The sequence below is a fragment of the Carcharodon carcharias genome, chromosome 5, assembly GCF_017639515.1.
Source record: "Carcharodon carcharias isolate sCarCar2 chromosome 5, sCarCar2.pri, whole genome shotgun sequence".
Classification (NCBI taxonomy): domain Eukaryota; kingdom Metazoa; phylum Chordata; class Chondrichthyes; order Lamniformes; family Lamnidae; genus Carcharodon; species Carcharodon carcharias.
Window position 1 is genome coordinate 141379535 of NC_054471.1, and position 15871 is coordinate 141395405.

The window sequence follows — 15871 nt, forward strand, 5'->3', positions numbered from 1 at the left end:
GATGGGTAGAAAATTATGTTGTGAATGGGACATAAGGAGGTTGCAGACAGATATAGATAGGTTGAGTAAGTGGGCAAAAATATGGCAGATGGAGCATAATGTAGGAAAATGTGAAGTTGTTCACTTGGCAGGAAGAATGAAAAGGCAGAGTATTATTTAAATGGAGAAATACTGCAGAATTCCAAGGTGCAGATGGATCTAGGTGTTCTAGTGCATGAGTCACAAAAAGTTAGTATTGTGATACAGGAAGTAGTTAAGAAGGCTAATGGAATGCTATCCTTTATTATGAGAGGAATTGAACAAAAAAGTAAGGATGCTATGCTTCAGTTATACAGGACATTGGTGAGACCACGTCTCGAAATTTGTGTGCAGTTTTGGTCTCCTTATTTAAGGAAGGATGTAAATGCGTTGGAGATGGTTACTAGATTGATACTGGAATGAGAGGGTTGTCTTATGAGGAAAGGTTTGACAGACTGGGCTTGTTTCCACTGGAGTTTAGAAGAGTGAGGGGTGACTTGATTGAAGTATATAAGATCCTGAACAGTATTGACAATGTAGATGTAGAAAGGATGTTTCCTCTGGTGGGTGAATCCAGAACTAGGAGGCACTGTTTTAAAATTAGGGGTGTCCTTTCAGGACAGAGATGAGCAGAATTTTTTTTTCTCTGAGGGTTGTGTGACTTTGAAACTCTCTGCTTCTGAAGGCGGTGGAGTCAGGGTCATTGGATATGTTTAAGTCAGAGGCAGATAGATTCTTGTTAGGCAAGGGAATCAAAGGTTATCAGAGGTAGATGGGAATATAGAATTCAAACACAAACAAATCATCCATGATCTTATATAATGTCAGAGCAGGCTTGAGGGGCCAAATGGCCTACTTCTGTTCCTATTTCATATGTTCGAATGCATGGTGCTGAACATTGTGCAATCATCAGCGAACATCCCCCTCCTGACCTTATGATGGAAGGAAGGTCATTGATGAAGCAGCTGAAGATGGTTGGACCAAGAATACGACCCTGAGGAACTCCTGTAGTAATGTCCTGGAACCACAACCACAACCATCCTCCTTTGTGCTAGGTACAACTCCAACCAGTGGGTTCAGCAGAGGTAGCTGCATTGATGGCCACATTCTTAGTAACAAAGATGTCCATATAGTTCCTTGTCCTTGCTGGAGTGGGATGGGGAGACAGGACAGAGAAGAGGCAATAAAGGAAGTGGTTGGGAGTAGCAGAAAGAAGCCATGAGCCATTTTTGTTCTTCTCAATGATCCTAGAGTCGTAGGTGATCTTGGTAGCATATAGTCAGACCTCATGGTACTTGATGTGGTTTGGCCATATCTAGTGAGAAATGGTTAAACCTTTTGTGCGCCATAGATGCTCTAGATACATCCCTTGGAATTAAGGGAGTGATGGTTGGGCTATAGTTGGGAAAGTTACCAGGATAGGAGAAGATAAGATTTTAATTGAGGACAAGGATATCAGAGTTGGAAGAGAAAGAATGTTTACCAGGACAACAGCTGCAGCAGTATTGTGGTTAATGGGGAACTAAAAGGAAGACTTTTGACAACTTAAAATATAATTGTATATGCTGTGGGGAACAGTTTTTCCAGAGATGGACAAATAGGGAATTGGGTATTGCTTTATATTCATATACTTACACGTTCATAGAAGTATACGCTTGAACCTTAAGAAGTCTTTGGTCACTTACAGCCCTTCCATTAAGTATATATTCCCATCCTTATTTTTCCTCCAACTGTCTGCTTTTCTAATAACCTGGTTTTACACTTCTGAAATATTTTGCAGACTTTCATACTGTTTACCAAACCATTTGTGTTCATAATACCCAAATTCAAAAGATCTAGTTCTATATATACCAAAAACAAAAGAGATCCCAGCACTGACCTCAGCATAAGCCACTTTTAATTTGTCATCTGTCTAAACAATATCAACTTATCGTAATTCTTTTGTACCTATTTATCAACCAACTTGCTATCCAAGGCTCTCTTATTCCCCTCATAACTAATGCCCAAATTTGCTAACAAGCCTCTTGTGAAACAAATAATGAATGCCTTCAGAAAATGAAAGCCTAAGTGCCAGTAAATGTATAAAAAAACCCAAAAAGAGCCCAAAACATGCACTTCAACATATGTGGGCCTTTTGTAGGTCCTTCCCATTAGTTTTCACATGGGTCCATTTGTGACTTGGGCTGGCTGACTCCGCTGGAGTCGGGCGTGTTTGATGACATGAGTGGACAATAAGCATGATCAGTTTCACAGCAGCTTGAGTTTGCGACCGTCCGCACAGTCTGCCAATGGCAGGCCGTGTTTCCTGCCGTCGGACATCGGGAACCTCATTGTAACACGTCTGTATATCATTTTTAGGCCAGCCCACTGGAATCACCTCCTCCCCCCGACCACTGCCCCTGCTGGATGACACCGTTGTGGCGGCCTCAGACTGCAGCAGAGCGATGGTATAACAAGGCTTATGCTCCAGTTCTCAACTTGGTGGAACAGACGCATCGGGATGCTGAGGATGAGATTCTGGTGTCTGGACCAGTCTGGTGGAGCCCTGCAGTACAATCTGCAGAGGGTGCCACGCATCATCATCATCTGCTGCGCCCTTTACAACCTGGTGCTACAATGAGGAGACGAGTTGACTGAGGAGGAGATGGAGGAGCTGAAGGTCTCTTCCGATGAGGAGGATGCCGACGGGGATGAGGGTGAGGAGGTCCTCGAAGGTGATGATGATGGGGATGAGGCCCTCAACTGGCTAGACGAGGCAGGCACACTCAGGAGGCCCTCATAGCTGCTAGATTTGTGGAGGATGATGATGACCTGCAGTGAGGTGACCCCATAGATCCTCACATTGCATCTGTGAACTTTTGACTCCAGTCTGGCTTATAGCAGCGCGAATACTCTCTGTGAGAATGTGCCTGTCATGGAGATGCAGTGGAGGCCCCTAATAATCGCTCAATTATAGGAGGATGATAAAAACATGCAGTGAGGACACTCCACAGATCTTCACTTAGCCTCTGAGAATGTCTGACTCCTATCTGGCTGAGCGCAGCTTGCTTGTGCTCTGTGATCAGGGTAATATCATAGAGATGCAGCCATGAAACTTTAGAAGCATCTGATCCTTTGCCCTTCAGTGGTCACAGATGCTGAAGAGATGGGGACCAGTCCCACCTTAAAGGGGCTGAGAACACACAGAGAGAACAACAGAACTCTGTGGCACCTGCCCACTACATTCTGGCAACAATGACAAGCACCATCGATCTTCAGTAATGTGCCCAAGGAGCGTAAGGCCGGACCATCACTTTGGTCTGAAGGCTGCACAGGGAAGAGGCCCTGGACTGAGACAACCTGCCTTTACCTTGTGCAGTAATGTTTCATGTCTGAGTGAGAAGAACACTGCTCATCAGAACAAAGAGCCATAGGCAGGGAGACATTCTTGGGAGTTTATTGACAATACTGAACAGTATGCACAAGTCCAGGCAGTGTAACTAATTCATCTTAACTTTCCTAACCCTGCTGCTATGTCTTGGTGCTCCCCGAACATCCACAGCGGAGGTGGAGGCAGCCTGCTGACTGCAACACCCTGTCTGTGATGATCTTGGCGGGTGTCCTCTAGAAGGCCGAGACTTGGAAGGCCACAGCCTGCTTTCGGGGTCCTGCTGTGTGGCCGTGGCACCTTCCTCAGCCTGTGGAGCTGGAGCTGCTGAGATCACAGAAAGCAGAGATTCGGATGGGCTGGACACTCCCGGAGTCATCTGGGTGGATGGCCCCTCCTCCCTATGGGAGCCTGGGAGCCCCAGGCTGATGCCTTGAGGAACAGAGGTAGCTGAAATAAGATCAATCTGCCTGGCACCCCTCTCGCGTACACACTATGGGAGGCCACCTATTGCATTGATGATGGAATTGAGCCCGCACAGCAATGCAAGAGCGACATCCTGGACAAAGGTCTCCATGACGGCTGCCATCCTACCAGTGTTGACTTTGGTGCATTGGCATGCTAGCGCTATCACCTCAGAGTGAAGGTAGACAGACTCCTCCATCGTGCCTTGCGATCTGAGGACTGCAGAGGACATCCCTTCCTGATGATTGTGAGCTTGCCTTTGTAGCTCAGCAACTGTGACATGACCGAGTCCAGAGGATCATCATCTGACTCAAACACAGCAAATTTCTGGCCTCCAGCAGTTCTTCGAGTGCCAGAGACCTGGGAAGTCCCTGCCCGCCGCATGCTGTGGATCAGACAATGCGAAGTGCTCACTAGATTGTGATCGCGAGGCTACTCTAAAGCTAGGTCCCATCAAGGTGTGTGTCTCTGCGTGATGGAGGGTGTGGGTGAGTGCTGTGATGGGACTTCAGGCGGATGCCTCCAGATTCCTCTTCAGAGGTTTCTTCGGAGCTTGATTGGAGGCCGTGAGTCATGGACTCCGTCAGCTGTTTCCCAGATATGCCTGTGGAAGCAAGGAGAGATAATTAGTGCATGGCAATGGCCTCTGAAACAGGACACATCACTCACAGCCTTGGTTGCTTGATGGATGTTGCACTGCTGGACCCTCATTTGGTAGACCAGCGCCAACCTCATCGTCAGCACGGGACCCATCCAGATCCTGGCCAGCCAGCTGGATGGCTTTGTTTTCAAACTCCATGAGGACCTTGATTTCAGGCATTCCTCCACCAGTCTGCAACCTCTCCCTGTTGTTGTGTGCCAGCTTGCCCTACATGGATAGAAATGGAGAAAGTGTAATCAGGACACCTGATACGCCAGATGATAAGTGTGCCTGACATGTGTGGGCTGTCCCATGGACAGGACAATGATGGTGAGTGTGAGGGAGTGAATGGTGGGCCTGAAAAGTTCAATGCTACTGAGGTGGGGGCAAGAAGAGGGCGGGCAACAACGTCACAGCGAGCACAGGTTGAGAGCTGCACGATAACTCTAAAGGCAGAAATCTGACTCGGGGAGCTGCAGACCTGCAAATAATAAAATAAAGCTGCAAAAAAAAATATCCATGCATTACAATCAAGCACCTGCAAGCATATCTCACAAAAATGCTATCCCCAGATATTTCTTTTTATTTTATTTCCTAACAGAGATTTCATCCCAACTTTGGATGAGGTTTCATCAAAAAATGCAAAGGCCACCTGGCTGATTCACCCATCCGCCAACCATAATGTTGGACAGGCCATGAAAAGTTGTAGACATGTGGGCCGTTAATGGGCTTAATTGCCCTCTTAATTGCCGGCCGGCACGCTTCCAACTTTTGCGCGCACCCGGCAAGCAAAACATCGCATGAGAGTGCGATGACGTCAGGATGCTTGCCTGATGTCATCTCACTCGATTTCCCACCTGATCGGGTCAGGCACGCCCGCAGTACGTAAAATTCTGCCCAAGATGTCCCTTGAACCGGCAGTGAGTGAGGGCCATGTGGATGTGTGATGGGTTTGTGAGTGTGTGAGTTGAGAGTGATGAGGAGAGTGACTTAACCTGATGGACAGAGGTCATTCATCCTCTTGTGGCACCGGTTGGCTGTCCTCTTCTGAAGGGCATTGGCGCTGACCACAGTTGCCATTGTCTCCCAAGCCTGGTTGGTCACGCCGGTGCCCATCCTACGGCCAGGCCAGGAGTATAGGACATCCCAGTGGGGCTCCACATCATCCAAAAGGCATTCTAGTGACATGTCGCTGAACCTGGGGGCTGCAGTCTTTTTGCCTTTCTTGGATATCTTCCCTGCAGCAGTCGTGGGTTGGAAGTACTGAGATGTGTGCACATGGCTGGACTTTAAATATGGCGCCTGGTGTGATGAAGCGGCAAGGCGATGGCAGGTGGTCAAATGAGAGCCTACCCACCATGAAAACAGCTTGTTTCCCGTGAATGATTAAATAATGTGGCGGGTTTGGGACAATACAGTGTGAAAACCCGTCATCGCACCAGCGGGTAAAACGTCATTTTATCCGCCCGCTACTGCACTTAAAGTGCCCTGTTAAATAGCTTCATAAAACTTTCACCTGCTGTGCACTGGGGCTCCCAATGCCCATCCTCAACTTAAGAGTGAAGCAAAGCCAAGATTGAATGGTAATCAAGCAGCAATACTTGCCAACTAATTCCCTGTCCACTAACTTAAATGGCATAACCAACAAATAGATCAATCCTGAGGGATCCATTACATAATTTTAGAGTTTCTAATGAGGTTCATGTCCCTTAGCAGCACAGCCTCAAAATTAACTCACAAATTTCTTTGCCACAAAATACAACATGCTAAGCATTGGCCTGTGGACTCAATTTCACAATCTTTTCTCAAGCCAGTGAGGCTTAAAATCAGCCCTTAAAATGTAAAAATGTCCATAATCCTGCCTTATATAAAGTTTAATCTCAATTGTTATATTAATTTTATGGCGGGGGGGGGGGGGGTGGGGGGGGGTGTTGTGCGGGGGCGGGCGCAAACCTGATTGGCACCCCCGATCAGGTCTGTGCCGCCATTTACATGGGTGGGCCAATTAAGGCCCACTCATCGTGACGCTCACCCGGAAGCGCTGTGTGCTCCAAGTGCGGGTGGGGAGGAATTCCCTAAGTGGTTCCCTGCGTTCTTTCATGCACCAAAGATCCCATGTTTCAGGGAGATTTGTTTCAGTGTTAAATTTTTAAATAAAGCATTTTTAATAAAGAATAAAGAATGACAATGTCACATGAGCTGGGACATGCTAATGAATTTTGGAAAAAGTTTTACTGATTTTTTTTAAACACTTCATGAAATCTCATCCTGCCCATAGATAAGGTTCCATGAAATATGCGAAGGCCACCTGGGTTCTTTGTCTGCCCGCCAACCTTAAGGTTGGACTGGCAGCCCATTTAATTGTTTTAATTATTTTTTAAATGGCCTTAATAGGCCTTTGAGAGTTCGGCGGGCGCGCAGACGAGTTGGCTGCACGTCTACCGAACTGACAATCTAAATGATGCACGGTGACATCAGGATGCATGCCCAACTTCACCGTGCATCATGTTACACGTCGGCGAGTGGGCCCCGCCCCCCTGCTTGCTGATGGGAAAATGCTGCCCTATAAGAAAACATTATACAAATTAGCTCATTATATCCAGGAATATGTTATTATATTAATCATAATTGACAGCCAGCAGAATTTTTTTAAAAACTTATATTAATGTAGCGCCTTTCAGGATGTCCCAAAGCTCAATAAAGTCAATGATGTTTTATACTGTGGTCACACTCTACATATCATTAACTAATTTACGAAAAAAGCAATACAAAGTACACTAGTTTGTTTAACATAAGAAACATGACTATTTAAGGATTGTTGGTTGAAGTACTTTTCTATTTTTCCTCCTATTTTTCTTCAGTTGGTTCCAATTTAATTTCTTACATCTATCAGAGTAGCCAGGCAGTACATGAAGTTAGTTCACAGATTAGCCATCATCTCATCGAATGACGGAACAGGCTAAAGGGCTAAATGGCATACTCCTGTTCCAATGTTCCTAAGTAGTTTTGGTTTCACCACTCATCCCAAAGATGGCACTTCCAACAGTTCGATGCTCCCTCTTTACTGCATTGGAATAGTAGCCTAGATTTTGAGTTCAAGTCATAGGAGTGAGAACTGAACCCATAACATTCTGACATTCAGGTGAAGCACATTTAACATCAAATATTTTCATTGTAAAATTGTTTTATGAAGCTTCCTGTAGCATGATAATTTGGAAACAAATAGAAGAAAATACATTTTTCTATGAAGGTATAGATTGTAGAGCAACAGGAGTCAAGCTAATATGAAGTGTTACTATTGTACTTTGTATTTCTTTTTGTAAATTAGTTTGAGAGTTAATGATATGTATAGTGTGGCAACGCTATTGCCAGGAGGTATCAAAACATCAGCAAGATTTACCAGTTAAGATTTCTTAATTACAGATGAATCTGTTCCAGCATTAATTACAGGATTGGGATTGTAAAATATTTACTTGTGTTTTTGATTTGCTAATTTCAATTATTTTATAGGTATTGTCACTGAGTCAAACTCCTATATGCCTGTTGCACATGTATTTCTTGTAAAACCTAACCGGCACATATTATCTGTTTCTTTTTGTTTAGCAGACTATATTGTAATAATCTTCCTTGTTTGTGCTCATAGATTTAAATGGAAATAACTACATTGATCAAGAAGATATACGGAATATCATACTTCGCTTAACTAATGGGATGATCGATGAAAGAAACATATTAACATTGACTCACTTTGTAAGTAACTGTTTTATTTAAATTTGTCATAATTTAGCACAATAATATGGGGCTGGATTTTACACTGAGGTACAACCCGCACCCCAGTATAAATTTCATGGGTGAGCTCGCCTCCGCTTAGGCAGCTCGCACCACTTTAATTTTTTAGGCAACAATCCTTGAATTAATATGAGGTGGGATTTCCATCCATCTCCAGGAGGACATCATGCCCCATTGAGCTGCCGGCCAATTGGAACACCAAGCAGGAGTGATGGCCATTGCTGGTGCTGCAGGTAGGCCAAGGAGGTGGTGTTCAGTGATGGACCTGGACAATGCCTTGAGTCTGAGATATCACTGGGGCCAGGCTGTCAGGGACATACTGGACAGGCAGGGAGGAAGGTGGATGTGGGGAGGCAAAACTGTGGAAGTGGCCTCCAATTGACACAGGGGGCCCAGGAAGGAGGCATCCTCATTTCACTGACCAGCTGCCTGCAGGGTTAAACCTGACAGGCTACAAGTTGGGTGCAGGCCTCTCCCACTACCATATTGAGGCAGTGTAGGATGAGCCCCTTAATTGGGTATTAATTACCCATTTAAGGGCATCAATTGGGCTATGGCAGGTGACCCACCTGACCTCCTTCGGCATTTGTAAAATCATGTTGGGGTGGGTGTACTGGAGGTGGGTACACTGTCAATGGCATGGCTTCCTAATTTATGGGTCCCCCCAACTGTTTTCCTGCCTGCAGGTGACCAGTAAAATTCAGCCCATGAAGTTCAAGTCATGCAAACAAAACCCACAAAACGTGTACAAAATTAAGTTTAAAAAATTCATACATTTCTTTTGCTAGTTCCAGTCCCAGAGATTTCCGGAGATTTGTTCTTCCTAAAGGTAGATGATATGTTCTCTACCCAACCAAACCACTAAGTGGCCATGTGGTTTTTTTCACTTAGTTAAAGGTTGGTCTCCCTCTACTCTTCTGGCATCCACTCCTTCAAGCACCTTGCCCTGCTTCAGTCATGTCATCTTTCTTTTAAAATCCTTATTAATTATTGTCCCTTCAAGCTTCATCCCAAGTTTCTTCCTGGATTATCCACTCTCCTTTCATCCTCCAGCTTCTACAATAACTGAGTTTCATGTCAGTTTCTCTTGCCATGCCTTCTCTTACGAACATACAAACAGATGAATTAGGAGCAGGAGCAGACGATTTGGTCGCTTGAGCCTGCTCTGCCATTCAATAAGATCATGGCTGATCTGATTGTGGCCTCAACTCCACTTTCCTTCCTACCCCTATACCTTTTAACTCCTTTGTCAATCAAGAATCTGTCTAATTTAGCTTTAAAATTTTTCAATGACCCTCCCTCCACCACTCTCCAGGGAAAAGAGTTTCACAGACTCACCACTCTCTGAGAGAAAAAAATTCTCATCTTCATCTTAAATTGAAGACCCCTTATTTTTAAATTGTGTCCCTTGGTTCTAGCTTTTCCCACAAAAGGGAACATCCTTTCGGCATCCACCCTATCAAGGCCCCTCAGGATCTTATATATTTCAATAAGATTGCCTCTCATTCTTCTAGACTCCAATGGATACAGGCCCAATCTGTCCAACCTTTCCTCAGAGGATAACCCCTCATTTCAGGAGTCAGTTGAGTGAAATAAAAGCAAAATACTGCAGATACTGGAATTAGGAAATCAAAACAGAAAATTCTGAAAAAGCTCAGCAGGTCTGACAACATTTGTGGAGAGAGAAACAGAGTTAACGTTTCAAGTCCGCTCTGAAGACGAGTTGTGCGGACTCGAAACATCAACTCTGTTTCTCTCTCCACAGATCCTGTCAGACCTGCTGAGTTTTTCCAGCATTTTCTGTTTTTATATCAGTTGAGTGAACCTTCTCTGAACTGCTTCTAATGCAATTATCTCCTTTCTTAAATGAGAGCAAAACTGTGCACACATCTAGATGTAGTCCCTCAATTACCCTATATAACTGTAGCAAAATAACCCTACTTTCATATTCAATTCCCCTTGCAATAAACAACAATATTCCATTTGTCTTCCTAACCACCTGCTTCTCTTAATTCACCAATCCTGTGTCCTTCCTAAACCTTTTCCTCCATATCTTACATCTCCATACCCATCACCACATCTTTCATGTGGTCTCACCATTCATCTAGGCTCAATCATCACAAGACCATCTCTGATCACTTTGTTGTAATTTTCACGTCCCACATATCTCATTTTAACTTCCTTTGCCCCCCCCGCCAAGTCATTTTCAGTTATACCCTAAAACTATTTAGCCTTTGGTTCCTTATTCACCATAATATCTCCAGCTGTTGATCAATTGATCCTCAGCTCCACCTTTAATATCCTTGTCTCCTTGGCTGTAATTACCCTGGTACAGCCTCGAGGCAGGTGAGATAGGCCTTCCCCAGTAGTTCAAAACAGACTCACAAAAAATCAGCACCCATTTGACACCATCCCCTTAAAACATGAATGAGGGGTTTATTGGCTTTTTGGGAATTCCTCAGGAAATATGCAATCTTAGGGCAGAGCAGGTGGCAGGCTGCACTACTCAGCTTAATTGACTGTGGCCTAGAAATTGGATGCCAATGAAAAGGTGAATTTTAGTAACTTTTAAAATATTTATGTTAAACCAGGTGGAAAAGGGTTGTTCCTTCCAGTTCCATGGTGAGAATTTTCTGCCCATCAGGCAGCCTGGTCGGGACCAGGCGCGGAGCTGATTGCTGCCCGCGATCGGCTGTGTGTCCCCATTTCATGTGGGCAGGCTACTTAAGGCCCGCCCAGCGTGACATGCATCCGGAAACGCCCAGCACTACCTGTGCATGCACGTGAAAGAGCACAGAAATCTCCCCGAGGCACGCAGTTGCCTCTCAGGGAGATTAATTTGATTATGAAATATTGGAAAAAAGAATTTTAAAAATTATTCAACATGTCCCTTCATGTGACAGTGTCAGATGAGCTGGGACATGTCTATGAATTTTAATAAAAAATTTTATTTCATTAATAAATGCTTCATGAAACTTCATCCCACCCGTGGATGAGGTTCCACGAAAAGATGCAAAGGCTGTCTGGGCTCTTCGCCTGTCCACAAACCTTAAGGTTGGATGGGCAGCCCTGTCATTTGTTTAATTGGATTATTAATGGCCTTAACAAGCCTTTGACAGTTCGGCGGGAGTGCAGCCAACTCTGGTGTGCGCCCATTGAACTGAAGATTGGAATGACGCACAGTGACGTCGGGATGCATGCCCGACATCGCTGCACGTCATTTTACGCATTAGCGTGCATGGGTGGGCCCCGCATGCCAAAGAAAAAATTCAGCCCCATGGCACTCCTACTGTCACTGATGGTTACAACTGGTACCCCATGCACTGTTCTTCTGCTTCCCTGCTTCTTGCATTAACCTGTGGTAGTTGTCAATGAGATTGGTGGATCAAAATTCAATCATGTACTAGACAGACAGTCTGTGGAGATGTTACAGGCATCAGCAGCTTGCCCGGATTAGATGAGCCTCAAGTCACAATTTCAGACTGGCATCTGGTTTCCTGTTTTGAGTGTACATTCTAGCCTCATTGCCAATTTTGCACCCAAAGCTGCCACTAACAAACTTTACCCCAAAGATTTCAAAGAAAACTATAATTTTACCACATTATGCAAATGTACAATGGTTTTTATCACTCTGTTGTCAGGCCCTAGTGCCTATCTTAAGTCCATGTGCACTCCAAATGGTGCAGTGTTAAAGCTGGAAGGCTATGTAGTTCAGTCAAAATAAAAAGCCTTGAAATGCTCATGATCTGGGAAGTCTTGGATCTCGGCAGTGGCTGCAGGTAGCGATAATACAGCATCTGGGGCAACTTGGCTTTCTGTCACCAGGATGGGCATTGATTGAGAATCCAAACATGCTTTTATCTTGAGAGATGACAACACAGTTCTTTCGCATTGCATGACTGCTCCTACTATTAGAACACACTTCATTGATCTGGGGAAGAGCAGAATGTAGATCAGTGATCCAAAAGAAAACCCGATTCATTTGGTCTCCTATCCTATCCAAGGCACAGGAGCTGGTTAAGTGTATGGCCCCAGTATAAGCATTTCTGTGTGATGCTATTATTAGTGCTACAGACTCCTGCAGGAAGCTCCCTGCTGCAGTATGTTTTAAGGTGATCACATGTTCCATGATTGCATCCAGTGTTGGTGGCATACACCAAAACACCACACAAATTGGTAGATTCCTCTACACTTTGCAACATGCAGTAGGGGTTTTCTCAAAAACAGTCCAATGCATTAAGCAATTGATGGTGCACAGAAAGAATCTTTCTTTTTAAACATTAAGGCCCAAGTTCCATCTTTATCTTCTTCAATAGAGTTAGAGCGTAAGCTTATACTCCGGTGAGATGTTTTCAGGAGCATCTTACCCCTTGAATTTGCTCCTGCTCTCTTATTCTCAGTGAATCACCCAGTGCGGATACCCCCAACTCACTAACTTTGGAGTGCTGATTTCTGTGCTTGAAAAGGGTAAGAAGAAGTAATGGTACATCTTCCAGATCGTTTTCTCTCTGTCTATGCTTCTGAATGGCTCAAAATATCTGATAAACCTAGAAAAATATTCAACAGAGTTAACACATTGTAAGAAGGGTAAGCAGTAGCAGATGATTGACAGTTCTTTGCACTACCAGATTGCCATGTTGAGTTTGTGAGGGCTACATATAATGAGAAAAGGAAGGGATGATGCCCAAGCATATGCTCTATATAACATATATCTGGCTATGTGCAATCTTGCATGTCCTTTCTCTGATAATAATGGTGATGATGGATTCCTCTATTGGCATTAGGTTGTGTATAAAGGCAGAATTTCCCCCAGTTCTGGCATTCACCCTTTTATTGTGTGTGTTTTGTGTGTGCACTTCTGCAATACTGGAAGTGAGTTAAATTGTGTCCTGTTGAAGAGTTTTGTAGAAGTCTGAGGCAGCTTAGGATAATGTGTGTGATGAATAAGGAGCATTAAGCGTGGCCAATAGAACAAGTAGTTGCGAAAGCAATAGCAGGTCTTGACTGTAACAATACAATCAGTAAGAAATTTAATGGCATGTCCCATTATGATCGGGGGGAAAGGTATGTGGGAAGTAGCTATTGGAAGAGCAGGAAGCGGTGGTGTAGTGGTAATATCACTAAGCTAGTAATCCAGAGAACATGGATTCTAATCCTTCCATAGTAGCTGGTGGAATTTAAATTCAATTAATGAATTAGAAGCTAGTTTACAAGCCACCAAGAAACTGTTTTTGAAAAAAATCCATCTAGTTGACTAATACCCTACCTGGTCTGACCTCCATGTGATTCCAGACCCAAGTAATGTGGCAGATTTTTAACTGTCCTCTGAAATGGCCTAGCAAGCCATACAGTTGTATCAAATCGCTACAAAGTATAAAAGGAATGAAACCAGATAGACTATCCGGGATTGAACGGAAACAGCCTAGGTGTGGTTTAAAGGTTAAGGTTAAGTATGTAAATACATATTTTACATCACCAGTAATATAAGGTCACATGACAACAGAGCATGGAGAGAGATAATTTTATGTAGAGACCCGTGCTGAGGCTATTGTACATAGTTAATATAATATTCAGTAAAGGTAGAGTATACCAACAGTCTTTCCTGCAGCATTGTCTGTAACTCCAGATGCAGAACTACAATAACAGATAGTGACAGTGGAAAAACATGACAAAAGGAGAAAAAAGTGAAGAGCCCAGTGACTGGAAGAAGCAGCAGGAGAAATGACCTCAGGATGAGGATAGCATGGGAAGACCTTCAAACATACTCCAGAGAAGCTAACAGTTAAAGGAAGACATGGAAAAAATCTGACCTTTACCAGAGTGCTTCGACCATGTGGAAGGCCCAGATCAAGCTGAAAGTGGCAGAACTGGTGTCACAGGTTTGCCAGGTACAGAACAACATCAAGACTAGCAGAGAAGACTAGCAAGGAGCAGATTAGTCTCTTACTCTACACCACAGTCAGTAGTGCAGGCGACAAAATGGTCAGATAGGGCATAAACAAAGACACAGCAACATACAAAGAAGTTATCAAAGCCTTTGATACTTTAGTCTTCAGAAATTCCATTATGGAATGAGCAAAATTCAATAGTTGCACCCAAAAACTAGCAGAGAGCAAAAATGCCTTTATGAATTAGCTACATCGATTGGCTGAAAGTTGTGAATATGGAGCCCTGAAAGACAAATTAATTTGGGATTGCATTGTTGTGGGAGTCTTAGAAGAGACACTGTCAGATTTTCTGCAGTCAAGGGAAGATTTGACCATATCAAAAGCTCTACAGATAACAAGGCAAGCAGAAGAGAGAAAGCAAAACAAAATTTTTATTTGAGGCAAGAAAGAAATATTATGGTGAAAAACGGTTGAGACAGTCCAATTTATCACACATAGAAATTGCAGCGCACTTAACCCCAAACAGAGATAAAGAGAAGAAGGCGTGGTAGCCACCATTTTTTAGTGTTCTCAGTGTGGCGGGAAAAGGCTACATTGCAAAGAATGCCCTGCCAAAAATGTGGAGTGCCGTTTCTGCAAAAAAGAAAGGCCATTTTAAATCAGTTTGCTGCAGCAAACAGCTCTCAACAAAACAATTAAAAAAGAAACAGTCAAGATTCAAGAAATGTAAGGCATTCAAGAAGATGAAGAAGAAAAAGACCCAGAAGTACAATTTTTGTGAGGAATTACAGGATCAAATGGGAACTATTGGAGTGCAGATATTCTGGTCAATGGACATAACAAACTTCAAGTTGGACACTGGAGCAGGAGTTTCACTTCTTTCAGACACAGAAAAGTGGTTATAACCAGACTTACTCTAGCCATTGACCATAAGACTCCATGGTCCAAGAGGTATTCAGCTGAAGGTCAAGGGACAATTGACTGCTAAACTCCAGTGGAAAGGAAGAGAAATCATAGAAAATGTGTATGTGATCCAGAATGAAGAATGTCCACTGTTAAGTTGAATAGCTTGCACAGATCTACAATTCATCTTTAAATGAGTTAAATTGGAAAATCTTGAGGAAACAAAACAGGAGATTTCCCTGGAACAGTGGGTGAAGGAACCAGACAAACATGTGCAAGGCAAACAGCAAACAACAGCAGATGCATTGTGTCGCATCCCTGTTGGGAAACCTGAACAGGGGGATTGAATCTTGTTCAGGAGGTAGAATCATATGGCTCATTAACTACAAAATTCCTACCAGCAACTACAGAGACTGAACGTAATACAGCAAGCAAAGTACAGAAAACAGGTGAAGAATGTGCCATAATTAGAGAATACTACAAAAATGGGTGGCCAGAAAATGTTCCAAACAATCTCATCCTGAAACAGTACTTTGGGCAATGCAGAGATCTCAGTATTGTTGACAACTTATTAATGTACGATGGGAGGTTGGTCATACTAAGCGTCCTCAGACTCAAAATCCCTCAAAGAATACCTAAGGACACCTAAGCATTACAAAATGTCATGCAAGGGTACGAAATTCATTTCTGTGGCCAGGAATTTCAGAAGGACATGATTTCAAGCTGCATCACTTGTGCAATCCATCATCAAGAGCAAAAAGAACCATTGATGGTATCCTCATTCCTTTCCAGACCCTGGGA

General features: G+C 43.7%; 1 protein-coding gene across 1 annotated transcript in view; it reads left to right on the plus strand.

The window, feature by feature from the left end:
* The window catches only part of LOC121278014 (calcium and integrin-binding family member 4-like), a 94648-nt gene that overhangs the window by 46944 nt on the left and 31833 nt on the right, over nucleotides 1–15871 (plus strand). Inside the window, exon 5 of the mRNA XM_041188014.1 lies at nucleotides 8134–8240. Within this exon, the coding sequence (XP_041043948.1) occupies nucleotides 8134–8240 (107 nt within the window). The remainder of the gene's footprint in view (nucleotides 1–8133; nucleotides 8241–15871) is intronic.